The sequence below is a fragment of the Haemaphysalis longicornis genome, unplaced genomic scaffold (genome assembly GCF_048455015.1).
Source record: "Haemaphysalis longicornis isolate Haplotype H1 unplaced genomic scaffold, Haemaphysalis longicornis Haplotype H1 scaffold_10, whole genome shotgun sequence".
Taxonomy (NCBI): domain Eukaryota; kingdom Metazoa; phylum Arthropoda; class Arachnida; order Ixodida; family Ixodidae; genus Haemaphysalis; species Haemaphysalis longicornis.
Genome location: NW_027526204.1, coordinates 152,075,131 through 152,091,256, shown reverse-complemented (window position 1 = coordinate 152,091,256; position 16,126 = coordinate 152,075,131). Strand labels below are relative to the sequence as shown.

At 50.8% G+C, this 16,126-nt stretch overlaps 2 protein-coding genes across 4 annotated transcripts in view; one reads left to right on the top strand and one right to left on the bottom strand.

The window, feature by feature from the left end:
- Syn (synapsin) overlaps positions 1-3,443 on the top strand; it is a 31,983-nt gene extending 28,540 nt beyond the window's left edge. Inside the window, exon 7 of the mRNA XM_077691751.1 lies at positions 882-3,443. Within this exon, the coding sequence (XP_077547877.1) occupies positions 882-1,005 (124 nt within the window). The 3' untranslated portion in view covers positions 1,006-3,443. The remainder of the gene's footprint in view (positions 1-881) is intronic.
- A 3,134-nt stretch (positions 3,444-6,577) lies between these two features.
- On the bottom strand, positions 6,578-15,283 carry LOC144159668 (PITH domain-containing protein CG6153). 3 transcript variants are annotated; one of them, XM_077691296.1, is made up of 7 exons: positions 15,022-15,283; positions 14,710-14,931; positions 12,254-12,297; positions 12,088-12,165; positions 10,143-10,247; positions 9,936-10,044; positions 6,578-6,814 (listed from the first exon to the last, which is right to left on the bottom strand). In XM_077691296.1, exons 2-7 carry the CDS (start codon positions 14,914-14,916, stop codon positions 6,713-6,715), a joined length of 645 nt encoding a protein of 214 aa, XP_077547422.1. In that variant the 5' UTR covers positions 14,917-14,931; positions 15,022-15,283; the 3' UTR covers positions 6,578-6,712. The 3 variants fall into 3 exon arrangements, with proteins under 3 accessions (XP_077547422.1, XP_077547420.1, XP_077547421.1); XM_077691294.1 differs by having other exon boundaries at positions 15,018-15,281; XM_077691295.1 differs by lacking the exon at positions 15,022-15,283 and having other exon boundaries at positions 14,710-15,011.
- Between the last annotated feature and the right edge of the window lie 843 nt (positions 15,284-16,126).

Here is a 16,126-nt window from a genome sequence, read left to right as displayed (position 1 = left end):
TAAAGCTGATTAACAAAGGTGACTCCAGGATTGGTAACTATTTTATCACTTCTGGTAATTATTTTATCACCTCAACAAACACAGCGCAGTAACTACAGCATTGATGAAGGAAAAACAATAGGGAGAAGAAAATGGTTCACGAATGCAGTCACGCATGGTTCACGTTACTGTCACTGTCAAACTACAAGCTTTCTGGCTCCGTCCTTTGCAAGTTTTGTAGCATGAGCTACACTGGCCAAGGTTGAGCAGTTTCGCGTGGCTCCTGGAGAGCCGTGCTGGGCATGCGTGAGGAGAAGTGACATCGCACGGCGCACAGAACGTTGCTCACTGCCCGGAGTCTCTCACACACCGCACGCACCCAACGTCTTCGCCGACCTCCATTCCGCACGTGGCGGCCCGGTCCACTTGATGATCATGCAAGGGGTTGCCGGGTGTGCAACCGATGGCTCATGCGTCGCAGCAACTCCGGCGTGCGCCTCTGGAACCAGCTTAGCTCTGGGGCGATTGGCGACGCTGCGCCGGAGCCGCTTGATAAATATACATGTGTCACATAATGCATATACTGTGTGTGTGTCATTGAAGCAGCAGTAAGCATGATAGTCAAGCTAATCCTAGACAACCAGGAAAGCTAAGAATAACCAGCCGAACCTTAGCTCGCACTACGTATGTCCTGGCATAGCCGAGCTCAGCCACTGCTAATAATTTTTTGCTTGCAGGTAAGCCAAATGTCTGTAGGCCCACTTCTCCCATGTTTTGGTGGCAAACCAGGTTGCATTATCTGCACCACTCGTAAAGGTGCTTATCTCTCCTCTGACCACCCTTGCAAATGCAAGCACTGCACTCGAAGGTGACTCGCCCCTCCTTTCTGGCGTGCCCTGCAGGGAAGGACCTCCGAGAGGCACCGTGCGGCCCCGGCGAGAGAGCCAAGGAGACAAGACCGAGGACCCAGACGACACCATGAGGAATCTGCGCAAGACCTTTGCCGGAGTATTTGGCGACATGTAAACGGGCACGCCTGACGCCCTGTTGGCACCCCTCGGCTCGGTGAAACCACGCACACTAAGGAAAAGGTGCAGGCCCACTTAGCGTAGCTCACCGTATACTAGAACCACAGGGCAACCTCGATGACACCGAGCCCCCAGGGCAACAATAAAGCTAGCTGGGCTGGCAGGGCGTCCGTCTCTCGTCCAGAGACATGACCGCTGCACAAAGAGACCCTCCACGCCGTGCGGTTCTCGGGGTGGAAGCTCTTCTGCCTTCCACGCTGCCGAGTCGAGGGGGACTAAAGAACGTTTCTGCATGCACCATGCGAGGTATATTAACATCGCTGCCTTAAGTGGGGAAGAAGCTTTGGTGTGTCGTTGTTGTCTTAGAAGGTTTACATACGGCCAGCGATCTACGGGTGACCATTAAAAACCTCTGTTCATTAAGATCCTCCGCCTTGGCACACGTTGCAAAATGGTAACTGCTGTAGCTACTGTTCAGTTCTGCACATCAAAGCACGGTTATGTCCTCCATTGAGCGGGTCTTTTTTTACCAACTGTCCGGTGCTTTTGTGGGTGGTCACACAGCAGCAGTTTCCTCGCAACTGTTGCATCCACGCTGACAAGCCCACACGGCCGTTCTGATGAGTTTGTTGCTGACAATCAGCTGGAGTCGGTTGATGAGGATTCATCCTACATGCCCACGTAGAAGGTAGCCATGCCTGTAGCCTAAAAGTGTGGTGCGCATAGGACATTTGTACTCAAAAGCCCTCCGAACCTTTCACACTCCCTCGATGACAAGGTGAACAGGAGAGATGGGCTGCAGCCAGGGCGCCCTCACCGGGTCTCAGGCTAGCGAAAGTAGCTAGCGCTGCTTTTTCAAGCCACAGCTCGGAGTGCAGGAGCTCCAACCCTGCATGCACAGTTGAGCAAATGGTGCCAAGCTTGCGTTAACGAAACACAACAGCTAACAGAGGTGGTAAGGCATTCAGTCCCGACTTCCACAACCTTTGGCCGCAGAAAATGGTGCTTCAGTTGGCTGCAAGGCTTCTGCATAGTCAACCTTGGTTAGGCACTGTGAAATGGCCAAAGACTCTGCGTTGATCTGTCTGCAGTGGTGCTGGCTATGCTTGTGTTTCGTGTGTGATTTGCGACTTAGGCCCCCTACGCATGGCTTCCGAGGGTAAGGCCCCGCACTTGTTTTGCGCCACAGCTCTGCTTAGTTTTCACAATGTTTCGCTTGTTAAGTGCCACTTCACACAGCAAAAATGCTCACTCACCTAGCACTCATGTGTGAAAAAAATGCAGCATCTATGTTATATCAGCCACAGCAACAGTTTACAGGTGTGCGCACGATTGAGTGACAAGGCCACATAAATGGGTACCTTCCTTTAATTAATGGTTCGGCAAAAATGCCGCCGCTAAAAATAAAATCAATGCATAGGAAATTGGCAAGTCAAGTAGCACAGACAGTCATTCAGCAGTTCAAAAGAGTGAAAGAGTGCAACACCGCAAAAAACCGAAGCACAGAAAAGCAGTGCTTGTTTTATCTGCTCCATTTCTCCTTTTTTGTGCAGTTGTGCGGTTCCCCACAAAGGACTTTGGACCTTGCAGAGGTTAAATTAACGAGGCCAGTCAAACTAATAGTTGAATTAAAGGTTAAACCAATGATTTCAGTTCAGGCTTTAAACAGACAGGTGAGATTGTTCACATATCCTCATAAATGTATCTGGCTCCAGAGCAGTCATTTTTTGGTGGGGCAAACACACGGGCGTGCGTGAAGCAGTCGTGAAAAAGGCCTGCACCTATGCTGACTGCACCACATAGGCAGTTTTGAAAGGTGAAATTGCGGAAGTTGGCATTACCTTGTCTTCCGTCCGCTTTCTCTGTTGACGTGCAGGATTAGTTTCCAAATGCTACACAGCTCTCCACCAAGGTTGGCAAGGTATGGTACCCCAAGAGAAATAAAATTTCAGACCTGTTACCACCCACCAGCAAAACACAGGCGTTCACTTCTGTGCTCCTTTACGACAGGGTGAGTTCGGCAGAGTTCCGTTAAAAATTTTTGAGCGGCCAGTGACATCTATTGGCAGCCGCTGGCAGGACTCGGCAAAATGGGGCATGTCCACTTTACCTACAGTTGCTCATCAATGGCCCAGCATGTTGTCCAGATTATGCAGTAGCTCGATTGCACGTACCTAATCTCGGATGTTTTCACCATTGGCTATCAGAAGAACATCGCCGTAAACCGAGAGTGCAACTTGGCTGCTCCCTTTGATGAAACCTTTGACTGCACGTATTATACGGCCTTACAAGTCACGTCTTTGAATGCCCAGAAGCTTGGCAACTGCTGCGTAGGGCCTGCTGAGCCTCACCAACATCAACATTATGTTTCAGCAGCTCGTTGGCAAATGCGAATGTTCAGGGCCGATGTCCGACGACTTTTTTTTTTTTTTTTTTTTTTTTCAAACATCCTGTTTCTGTGAGTGCCCTTTGCAAAGTCAGGCACAACAAGCCTTACACAATGGTTGTCAAACTTGCCTGCCTGGTAACACAATGAACACGTTTATCAGGTATTTTCCCCTCAAGACATTACCATGATTGGCAACCAAGTTCAATAAAGCTTTAGATAGAAGCTGCCACTTAAATTTCAAAGAATGCGGTTCAAAAACACAGTAGTCTAAATGGCTCTTCCATGCATGTTGACACTGGATGTTATGATGTAGCAGTTACCTTGTTCCCTAATCGTCTTTCCATGTTACGTTTTGTACTTTGACGATCGTCTGGTGATGCAGTGTACATACAGTATCAAATAGACAGGTGTAAATGATTGTTGTGTGCTTCACAGTCATAGGAAACGTTTAGGCCACAGTCAGATGGCATGCATCCGTTGTGACTAGATGACAAGGAATAAATGACCGAACAATGCTACAGTCTAGAGCCTGATGAACTCCAACCCCATAGACCTCCTTGCCCACTTGCTGCTCCTGGCTGGCTGTCAACCCGACGCTGCAATTGCAGAAAGGAAAGCACTGCTCTAAAACCATGAAGCTTGTCTTTTTGCAACTGCAGAAAGCGAGCTTCTCGTGAGCATGCCACAATGAAGATACTATAACTCTTACTCCTGTTCTCAGCCTCAATCAGGGAGGAATACGGAGGGCTTTAACCCAACCCTGACCATCCTTACACAAAAGCAAACAAAATTCCTTGAATCACATCGCACTTTCTGCGCCACCTTCCCACTGGTTATGCCCCGTGACAGGTCAAGTGGCTTCGGAGCCCTGATGGCTCCCAACAGGCGTGTGTGTCGTGAAAAAATGCTAGAAGAGTGCAAAGTCCTCTTTGTGAGTTCTCTGGGCGCTCGAGTCTCGCCGAGGTTCTCCTGCACTGCTCTCCCGTGACGAGCAAACAAGAGGAGCAGTATGTGCATTGATGCCGTTCCAAGACCGACGCAGCCACGTTGTGGTGAAAGCCTGCATTTGGCAGGCAGTAATTGTTTCGATGGCACGAGGCTGTTGCCGTTAATGGCCCCTTGCAGAAGAGAGGATACCACAGATTGGTAGCCCACTGGCCTTGCTATTACGCCCGGGCACTTGAGCCAAGTGGACTGGTGCCTGCAAGCGGCCTCCGCACAGGGGCCAGGCCTCGTCTGTTGCCGCTCTCCTCGCAAGCTTAGAGTTGGCAACAGGGTAACTGCCTTCGTCGTCCTCTCTAGCGTTGCTGAAGGTACTGGACTATAGCCCCTAGCCGCTGTGCAGCTGAAATGGTGGAAAACGGTGCAGGGCTTTTACCACGATGTCTCAGTGAGGGCATGCGGCAGTGTACCCCAACCATGGCCGCACTGTGCTCCTTTGGGTGGCACGCAAGCACGCGGAGGCCTGTGTGGGCTGCGAAATATCACACTGTTTTGTTTTCGTGCCACGTCGCAAACACCGGTGCTTGCTCCAGACAGCAGTACCTGCAGCTCACGAGCTGCCTGCACATGGCTGGTAGAGGAACGGCCAAAAAAGAAGAGCCGCCGCGGTGGCAGGGAGGATGATGCAGGGGTGGCCGAGAACCGAACAACTTCCCGAGCGCCATGCCTGCAGCTCTCCCCGAGCACTGTCAAATGACTCCCGGCCGCCTCTGAAGCTGTATGCAAACCATTTCTGTGAAAGGAGGGAAATCGCGCAGCAGGCACTTCCGTGGGTTTCGGCGCAATGTTCAGCTAGTGGGCACAAGTACATGCGCTGCCTTAGCCCTGTGGTCGTTCCTCGCACTGCGCGCTCTGCATGAACTCAGGCCGGCCTTACGCCTCTCACCGCGGAGGTGCCAAAGGCTCCACGTTCTCAATGGGTGTGATAACTGCTTATCAAGAGGGAACGGTCAAACCATGCAACTGGGGAACCAGCCTACCCCGGGGAACCGTTGCGTGGAAGACGAGCAAGTTCTCCTCTGCCGATGTTTACCTGTAGAAACAAGTGTGCGTGTCTGCGTGTGCATGTGCCCGTCCCTCCGTTTCCCATTCCCTCTGGCCACTTCCCCCTGGACAACGATGCCTGTCTCGATGATCCACTGCCAGGCTTGCCAGCCCAAGATTCACTCGAGTCGGTTGTGCGTTGCTTCTGTACTGGCTTGCAAATCCAAAAATCCAGCATCCCACGATTGTGTGCTGACAGATGATAAAGTATAGGAAAAAGAAGGCAATAAAGAATACGGGCATCCAGATTGTGTACGTTGCATCTTTCTTCAACTCCCTCCCTGCTGCAAAACAGGAGAAAATTCGGTGCCCCAAAAGGCAATGGAGCCCACATGGTCTGATTCACTGCTGGCCAAAGGCACGAGCATACGCGAGAGCTTTACAAGGAATGCTCACTCTAAAGTGAATGAGAAGAACTTATCGAAGACAAAACAATCTCCCAATTGTAAGGTAAACCAAAGAAAATCACAATGCCTATGAGGTACAACACAAGGAAAACATCACTGCCAGATTTCCAGTGGGACAATTTGCGAAAGTTATGGTCGGAACTATTGAAGAAAAAAAAGATGGCTGAACAATTTGAAACTTGCACAGATCTGGAGTAAAAAAACAAAAGGAACAAGGTGACGAGTACTCTGGCCTCCTTAAAACGCGACTGTCAGCATAGAATGGCAAAAATGTGCAAAAATATGACCTGCAGGAAACTAATTTTATGAAAGTTATCTACTTGCAAATGGGTATTTACACTGGAGTACAGCCGTTAGAAATGCAGGCACAAACAAATCGCAATGCAACACTTACTGACTAGCAAGTCTTCCCTGCCTACATAGAAGCACCAGTGCACCTCTTCAAGACCCTGTCTAGGTAAAAGCTGCATCCTAGATTTTATTTTCAGTGACTCTAGCAGGTCCTGTGCCAATTTCTTGCCTTTCCTGTCAGCAAGGCTAATAGCAGCAACAAAGCCCTGCTGCAACAGCGCAGCACAAGCCGTGGAAGTCAACTGGCCTTTCACAGCAGAGCGGCTGACCGTGTGCGCACAAATTCCCCTTGCCCAACGAGTCTCGTCACTCTGCTGTTGCACAAATGTATCGTGCTTTGCCCCACGATATGCGTGTGTGCCACAATATGTTACCGCTTGTACTTGACCCTCTTAAGAGAGTATGCGACTCTTTATTGGCTCTGTGTGGCTGTCAGAAATGCTCGTCATCTTTCTTCTGGCCGTGTGTCCGATGGGGTGCAGGCTCACGGGTGCTGCAGAGCAGTAGTCCCTTCAGTCCACCATTGCGCTGAACTGCTGGTGATCGCCCACTTTGTGGTCGGCCGGGTTGGGGGCGCTCTCGTAGCTGCAAAGCACCACCCCTTGCCTCTGGGCCTGCACGGGTGACCACCAGTAAGGAAGCCAATTCCGGTCAGGGCACCCTTTGGTGGAACACTTCCAAGGTTGGGCTAGTCGGTTCCCCAATGCCCAATTTCCTAGTGCCAAGAAATAAGACAGGACAGGCCCCTGTCCCACTGGGCACTGGCACCTGTCCCGTCCATTTTCTTTTCTCAGGCTCCCGTCTCCATTTTTCCACACAAGGATATTAAGTGCCAGTTATCGGCCACCAAGGCATTTCTGTGGGCACCCTTCCTCCGACTGTGATGCACGAAGAGGCGCCAATGAGCACCACACTCGTGGGACTCACCACAAAGTTTTCCCAAAACAGGCACCCATGGCAACAACTCCTGAACAATCTGCCCAACCATGTAGTGGTATACACAGTTAAAGGTCAACTGCACTCAAAATTTCAACCTCTTGAAAATGTTTCCGTATAGTCTGCCTGAAATTACAGCAAGACACAAAATACAACATAAAGTTAAAGGGCTATAATATAAAATAAAAGCCCAACCCGTACCACATACGTATCACGGGTGACGCCAATTAAAAATAAACAAACTGGACCGAAGTTAACTAGAGTTTTGAAGAGAAGGAAAAACCCACCGAAGTGGAAAATAAAAGGGAAAAATGCTACACAGCGACACCACAGCCAGGAGAGCGGGCCCGGGGAGACTCCCCTGATCTCCCCTGGGACGGTAGCAGGAAAGGTTGGGATGAGGGATGCGGATGGTGGTAATAAGGAACGGGTTATGGGAAAGTGGTTGGGAATGGGGACAGCGAGGTTTTTGTTCTAATCCTTAGATGTCTGACTCCTAAAATAGGCCTGAAAACTCAGGATGGGCGTCAGACGGTTCCAATTGGAATTCAGCGGACCCCACTATAGGTTCCAACCATCTGAGCTCCGACAGCGAAGAACAGGGAGAACCTGCGACGGAGTGACGACACCTAATCTCTAGACCCCTTTCACAACCAGCCCCCCGGCTAACACCCACCAGGTCCCCCGAGTACTCAAGAGACACCTGCCCAGCCTACATAGGTACTAATCCCCCTCGTCTCAACGGTTTCGGATACTGGTAAAAGTAACCGTCCGACAGACGGGGTACACTGTACCCTGTACGCATCAACAGCTGTTATCGGCGTATCCACAGCGCAAACGGCCAGCAAAAATAGGAGGTTTTGAAACCGAAATTGAGAGGAGCGCGGCCATTACGGCCATGCTGAAGTGACGCGGCAGCCGGCCCAGCCGGCCAGCGAGCGCCCGCACACAACTGGTCGGCCGGTGAACCTGCGCATAAACGCTGCGCCCTCAGCGCAGCCCTAAAAGAAGTGCGCCCGCGTTGAGCTTGATTGGTTCTCCTGGCTGGCCACTGGGCCGGCCACAGTGTCACCCCCGCATCATGGCTGTTGGCGCGATCCGCCGGCAGATGCAGTGTTGCGGGCGACAGAGCTACTTTAAACACTTCTAATTAATTAACCACACACTTCACGGGACTGGCAGTCAAGCCCCAGCTGGTTTGGTGGTACACTGTACATTCACAGTAAATATGGCCAAGGTAAAATTTCAGCGCACTTGGCCTTTAAGGTTACAAGGGCTTGAAATCGGGACTACTTTTCGGAAACCATGAACAATTTCTCCTCTCAAGCCACCAATGGTTGCTGGAACAAGCAATGGCCCCAGAGACTGCTGAAGGCTGTGCCGCAAGGCAAGCAGTGGTTAGCACATGAACATCACAGTACCCGCAAGCTCCAGTCTAGCCCCAAGCTTACACCCTTTCCTTTTCATCTCAAAGCAGGCACAAATTTTCCTGTAAAGATGCAAATGCACTCTGGCACCATCACGATGAGCTGTACAAGAGTACCTTGCTAGGCACCTCTACTGCGAGCACACACACACACATCTTTTCAAGCCTCGTGCTGTGACAAAATGCACGGCTCCCTGCGCTCCATGTGGAGGAACAACCCGCAACGTCCCCATATAGGAACTAAAATGAGGATCAGTGGCATTTCAGCTTCCCTTCCCAAGAAAGAAGAGCAGTAACGCACTTCTGAAACACTTTTGAGAATACGGCATCTACAGTGATGGGCAAACTAAATGCAAACACGAGTACGTGAAATCCAACACGCAAAATCAAATATAGTTTGATGATGCCAACAACTGGCTCCACGAGTATACTATGATAGTATTAGCAGTAGACTATATTAGTGTCACAAAGTTAGGCAACAATTTAACACGGGTGGGAGGAAGCCACCCCACTTGTGCATTTTCGTTCCCATTTTTACAACTTCATTTTGTTTGTTCATGACTGTTGTGGGCTCGAGCGGGGTTCATGGTGTTTCCCCACACCCGGAAATGACCCACCCAAAATGCCCCAGAGAGGTTCACGGCGTGCACGAGGGAGACGCCGCGACGGGTTCGACTCACCGACAAAGGCGACGACAGGCTCCAAAGGGCCAGGGCGAACCAGGAGATTTATTGGCCGCGTGGTACAGCGCATATTATCACCTCGACAGGGCTAAGAACTACACTGTATCAACACGCGCCTCAAGGCCAGGCCTCAAGCGGGCTGCGACGGCTGAGGCGACACGGGGGCTGCCAGCGAGGTCGGACTAGCCTACCTCGCGGGCCTGATTGGGGTCTGGGGCCCCGGTCCGGGCGGGTGGCGGCGAGGGTGCGGGCGAGCCGCGATCCCCCGTGTTCCCTACACTCTATCCTCCATCTCCTTTCCGAGCGCCCGAGCCAAGAGCAAGAGAGAGACCGCGAAAAGTGCGCGTCGCGGTTATAAGGCGCGGAGGAGAGGAGGCAGGTTCCCGGGTGAAGAGGAGCAACAGCGGCGGCCGGACAGTTGGTGCCCGCCGGCGTGTCGGTCCGCGGGGTGACGTCACATGCGGCGCGGGAAAGCACGCTCCTTTAACGGTCACCCTCGCGGGAGGAGGAAAAGGGGATACAAAGGATACCCACACTGTAACACACCACCAGGTTGATAAAAAGCTGTGAGCACTGGTTCAACATAACACCAAGTCATGAACAATGACCTGGCATGTCCCAAACCTGGCCTTCCAACTGAAAATGCCTAGGAGGTGAGGAGAGAATGGAGTGTGCAGGCGACTCACTCACCTCGGTGAACTCTCCGTGCAGTCCAATGTAGTAGACGCGCGTTGTGTCCCCACCAAAGTTGCTCGGGAAGTGCAGCGACAGGTGGTGCACACTTGAAAACTTCACCGCCCTGCGTCAGCACCACCTCTACCTTGAGCCCTTGTGGGTGTGCCCCGCAACAGCTGAAAACAGAGCCCAGAGAAACCCTGCGAGGAGGAACCTTCTAACCTGACAGGGTATTCGAGGCAGCCGTTGGAGTCATGCTGAAGTTCAAACTCTTGCTCGGGCATTGCCCGGGCATCATCGAAGGTCATCTGCGGCCGGTTCTTGAACCTGCAAGGCCCGCCGAACCAAAGCTGCTAAAGTATCACTCCGGAAGTGCAGTTTATCACGCATGAGCCAGTTGAACAAACAAACTTCAAACAAAAAAAAAGTGCGTTTAAAAAAACCCTAAAAGTGGAACGCAGTTTTCGCCACCTCAAGGCTTGGATAAAAACAGGCACAACTGGACTGGTGGCTACAAAGATCAAAGAACAGGAGACTGGCCACTATTTTGACCACGCCAGAGTTTCATAATGCTTGGATGTATAGTGGAGTAGTTGTGCGCACTCGCTACCGACGATACGGAAATCAAAGAGACAGAATCGTCACAGCATGTTGTTGGGCTACTTGGTACTGTGTTTCAAGAGTGGAAAAACTTCACGTCTAAGACAAGACCACTGCAAAGGAGACAGAACAGAGACAGGAGACACTCCAAAGGAGACTGGTCCTGTCCTCTTGTCTTGTCTTTGACGTGAAAGTTTGTTCCACTCTTGAGAATCACCACAGTGCTGCCTTCAAAAAGTTGTGCTTGCAGCAGAGGACTCATCTAACCTCGACATCAGTAACGTAAAAACCGGGCTAATGGTTAATAAAGGTTCACCTTCACAGTGAAAAAACAGAGGACAAAGAGAGGGGAAAAAAAAAAAAAAAACACAGGACAGGCGCTGAACTTCACTGAAAGAACCCAAAAAATTGTTTTCCCGCTGGCTTTATATTTTTGTGTTCCTTCAATAAAGGTCTAGCTGAAGTTCAGCACCTGTCCTGTGTTTTCTTTCCCTCTTTTGTCCTGTAAGTTTTTGCGCTGTGAAGATGAACCTCAATGCCAGGTAGCAATGCGGTATCAATAAGAAAATCTGTTGTTCAGGGCGGGGGGAGCAGGCGAAAAGCTTTTGAACAGAAGCTCGTTGCAAATGCCTTTGAAAATGAACATTTGCGCACTTTTACAGACTTACATTCGAGGAAATTCTTTTTATTATGATGATTATTCTCCCGCTCTTCTGACTCATAGGTTGGCCTAGATTCGAGTATATACAGTATTCTCAGGCAATGCACTCACACATCGTGTACAAGCATACCCACACTGCTAGTGCAGCAACCATTGCTACGAGTTGTGGATGCTCTGATGGATGAACCAAAACATCTTACTGTTAATTTTAATTCATTAGCTGGAGCCTTCAAGCTGGCTCAAATTAGACAGGCATCTGTCGAACCTTCAGCTTCATCGAACATGCTCTGAAGATGCCCTGGTCCTGCCCACTGTTACATGGGGTTACAAGTCTGCGGTTTTACATTTATGAGATTTCGTGGTCAGGACGATTAAGACGCCACAGCCCACAAACGTGGGAGCAGCTAAAGCCAAAACTAACAGACGTTCAAGCACTTTTGACAATCTGATCCTGCAGCCCCTCCCCTTTTTACAATCTTCACAGGTTCCAATTGTGAACACTGAACGCGCTGCTTCAGGAAACAACTTCCATCAGAAAGCAACAGCCCTGGTTTGGCACCTTTGACCCACACGCAGAGGCAGCAAACACTTGCATGGTGCTTCTGAGATGCCATTTTGCACCACACGTTTGCAAGCAATAATAAAATTACGCACGAAAAACAATCTGGCTGACCTCCTGCCCTGCAGTGCCAACAGGGGGGGAGTGGGGCAGATAAAGGTGTCGAATGCTGCCAATATAAATGGTTGTGCAAAATGAACAGCTCAGAGGAACCCCCACAGACTGGAAAGGCAGCAAAGGCACGCAACGGGAAATGCCACAAGGGCTACCCGTAGTGTAGACCGTTTGTGGGCGGCGTTGATGGCATGCCGGTTGGGCCAAAGAGTGGGCAGAATCAAGGCACTCACATGCGGATCTTGGACGGATGGGTTCCGGCGTCGCCCCCGACGATGAGGATGGACTTGAGCTTGACGTTGCCTGTGAAGCTGCAAGGGGGCAGGAGGACCGGATACACAGGATGCGCACATTGGCCTGGTCGGGTTCACCCCCGCCAGCAGACCCCACTATACGCACGGAATGTTGAAGAGGAGCTCCTCGTCTGCGTCGCTGTCCACATACTGCGAACACGCAAAAAACGCAGCCTCACCACTATGCTCCTTCAATGGAACCAAACAATACCGTCAGCACACGTTATGGGCAACACAAAGAAGTCACCGCATGTCCAGAATTTGGCTCAGAGGAAGCTCTAAAATTTCGTTTGGCACAGTTGACCCGGTCAACGTTCAACTTTCGAATAAGAAAATGTATACTGAACATGCTTGGGTCCAGCAAAATGATGTCCGAACTCATCTATGGTTACACCCATACCACAATCCATCCAAATACGTACTTTTAATTGTGGAAGCATCACTCATGTTTGGTGCGCGTGTGCCTGCATCCCTGTTCCAATGCGCACGCTTAGGATCTTGCTCCACGGTGCACACCCACCCGACATTTGTGAGGTGCTGTGATGTGCTACAACTCACTGTGCCAAGGTTTTCTTCCTTAGGAAACATGCCTGTTAAGTTCAGGCACCTCAATTAATGAAGCTCACTGGTAGCTTGTTTATCCTCGTTGTTTACCTTTGCTGTGTTTCTTTGCTTTTATGTCGGCCAGGATGACATAGTGTACAAGGGGAGCAAAGTGCAGCCACAGAAGCCTTTTCATTGTTCATTGCCTTTTTTCTTCGCCACTAAGACCCAAAGGGGCCGGAAAGGGGTCAGTACATTTCAGTTCTTCTCCTCCTCCGGAAACGCGGTGCCGGGTCTCATATTGCCGTAAGGGACGAGGCAAACTCCGAGTCCAACTATGTACACTTTTATGTACGATATTATGTACAGGATATACAAAAAACAACTGAAACAGCCCGCTGAGGGGCTTACAAAATGCTCGCCGGGGTCTAAACAGTGCTGACTCTCCCCGTGACCTACAGCAAGTTGGCCACCAAAAAGACCCTCTCGCTGGGCCAAACATATATACTAGCAGTGAAGGAAGGGGAAACACTGAATAGGACAAGCAAGGAACATTTGAGGAACAAACGCGCAGGTGGTGCGCCACCCAAGACTAAACGGGAGCCACGCCTTTTGCCACTGCGGACGCAGCCCCCACTTCTTTCCGCGCGCACCTTGCGTCCCGGCGGCTTAGCTGTCAGCGGCCCCTTTGGTGGGTGACAACATCCCCACATTGGCGTCATAGGGGGCACAGGCAGTATGACGACCTCCACGCTTGAACCTTAAAGGATCACAGTGGAAGTCGGTCAGCAGCGATTACTGCTCGAGATTAATGGTTTCATCTGTCCATTTTTTAAAGCCTGCAGAGTGTTTCTTTCCTTTTCAATGCAGGTAATTACCCCCATGGAGCATGTGAAGCATATTTGTGCACATTCTGGACTGCAGGGAGATGAGAGCTACGAGGTCTCCTCAGGGGCCGGCTCCGAGAAAGTAAGAAAGGGGAAACGCAATGCAGCGTCTGGCAAATTTGTATGACAAACTAGATGACGCGTGCCAATTGGTCACACTTGTGAGGCTGTCACTCTGACGTTGGGATAATGTTGATGATCAAGCAACTGTTCTTTTGAAGCTTGTGCTGGTGCAGCTTCCGTGAACCCGTGGCACGCATTAACAGAGAGGAGTAACTGTCAGTGTAGAATGCAGTTATAGGCGTGCACTGTACGAACAGCAGATGAAACGGACCTCCTGAAAGTTTGATGTTCAGCACTGAGTTTTTCAGTTGTTTTCCATTATTTTTTGTCAGTTCGTTTGTTTTAAATTGTGGTCAAAAAGTGTATGGGAAAGTGTGTTCCATCACGTGACTATTTGTGCACACACACACACGATTTGCTGTGTTTTGTGGCCAATCAGCGACCAAATGTGGACTGACAGGTTCTTCTCGCCCTGTTGTTACACCTCCCTCGGAGGCGTCATTATTGCAATTAAGTAGAGGTGTTTGGTGTCGCATGAAGAAGAAACCTTGATAGATGCAGGCTATGTTCAAACTCTGATTGGCTGTGTCAGGTTCTGGTGTATACATGTAAATACAATAAAAAATATTGGGGTAGACCAATTGTCTATCAGGTGCCGTCGATAAACGAGCCGCATTCATTAATCAGCCGCGTTCATTCTTCGGGGGCATCACGCCCACATTCGGACCGGCTAGCGGTGTCCGCGCTAAACGGGCGCGTCTCTACAATCATCACTTCCGATCACTGATCTACTGATTCCCCTCGATACCTCTTACGCCCGCGTAATGGTTCCAGCTGAAAAAGAAAGTAGGGGCCCGCGATTGTGTTGTACGTGGGTGCAGGTCTGACTCAACGCCACACTTGTCACATGAGCGATTAGATGTCTGCTGAGGAGATCGCAACTGAACTCATTAGTCGTTGCTAGCAACCAAAAGTTTTGAGAGGGTAAATGTCCCATCTACCTCGATACACGGAGTTCTCCGACATGCAAAAATCCCGGCGGCCACAAGATTGGCAAACGCGAGCGTACCTTGTCGCGGTCCAGCCGGTTCTCCCAGGGCTTGAAGACCAGCTTCCCCGAGCCTTCCTTCTCCTCGTTGAGGCACTGGACGTTGTCAAGGTCTATTTTGGAGTACAGAGAGTACTGAAGGCCCATTTCGGGCCCGTGCGGGTGCGCTCCACCGTGGCCGCCGCACGGGTCGTCGCCGTTCCCGTGGTGATGGTGGTGGTTCGCCATCACACCTCTTCGTTCCTTCACGCGCCCAACAAGCACGCCATAAACGCCAAAACAGCACTTCGCGGTCACTAGCAGCCAACGAATACCATGCGAATACTCACCAACCTCGCGCTCGCAGTCCTAGCGCCGCCTCTGATTGGACAGATGGGCCGAAGCTTCTCCCACTTCCGCTTTCGAAAGATGGCGTTCGGTGCCGGTCGTGGTTAAGGTCCGGTTCGGTCGGTTCGGTTAGCCCATGAGGCGATGGTTAGCCCAGCTAGCCACAGAACAGGGAGGATGGATTTGGTGTGATAATAGTCTTGCTTATGGTTTCTGAGTGATGCTCAGATCGTTCTGAACCAACGTCCCGCTTTTTTGGGTCTTATCTAGTGGGGCTCTTCGAATACAGTCTGAAACTGCTTTTGTGTTAGGACGGCTGGCGTTCGTGGCCCATAAAAACGGCGTACACCCACTTAAGGGGATTGGCCGAAAACACTGCCGTGGCCATGGCATCATGCAGTTGGTTGGTAGTTTGCGGTAAAGGAAAAGGAAAGAAAGTGCACTGGGGATATTTTGAGCTCGGCAGGGAGCTCACCTGCATACAACCCAGTGCGGGGAAGGGAAGTAGAGAGAGAGAGAGAGAGAGAGAGAGAGAGGGGGTATAAAGAGAGGGTAAATATAGAGATAGGGCTATTAGGGTGGTTCGGGAACTGCAGTCCGGGCTACAGCAGCTGCGCGGGGCCGGTCGCCTCCAGGTAGTGGAGCAGATGGACGAAGACTTGCCGTTGGGTTGCTGTAGGCCCCTTCGGGAACAGGTCATTAAACTTGCTTCTCCTTCTCCTGTACTTGCCATTTCTTGAGGATGGGGCTGGGAGTAGCCCCTCTCAATTAAAACGCTTTCAACATGCTTTGGAAGACAGTCCAGCAGTCAAGGACTGCCACCTGACCACGAAGCACTACTTGTGATTTAGCGTGACGGCTGGCAGCGCTAGTTGCCGAAATTTAATGCCTCCCCCCACAAGCAGTAATATAGTCCCCAGTTGTACCACCTAGCCCTACCAAGCAGGTAAATCCTGATGCCAGCAGCTTGTCCAGAGCAAAGTGATAGTTTACACAAGCCAAAAAGTTTCAGCTACACAAGGTCTGGCTAACAAAAATGCCCCAGCATTGGGCTTGTAAGCAGTTGCTCGCATTTTGTGCCAGTAAAGCTTTGCATGGCTTTGAATCACAC

What these genes read in the sequence shown, in the direction of transcription:
- LOC144159668 (XM_077691296.1), bottom strand. Translation starts at nt 14,916, where the DNA reads ATGGCGAACCACCACCATCACCACGGGAACGGCGACGACCCGTGCGGC. An exon ending in TGCCTCGAATACCCTGTCAG is followed by an intron (nt 10,045 to 10,142) that starts GTTAGAAGGTTC and finishes GTGCTGACGCAG; the next exon opens with GGCGGTGAAGTTTTCAAGTG. An exon ending in TGCACGGAGAGTTCACCGAG is followed by an intron (nt 6,815 to 9,935) that starts GTGAGTGAGTCG and finishes TCACCCGTGCAG; the next exon opens with GCCCAGAGGCAAGGGGTGGT.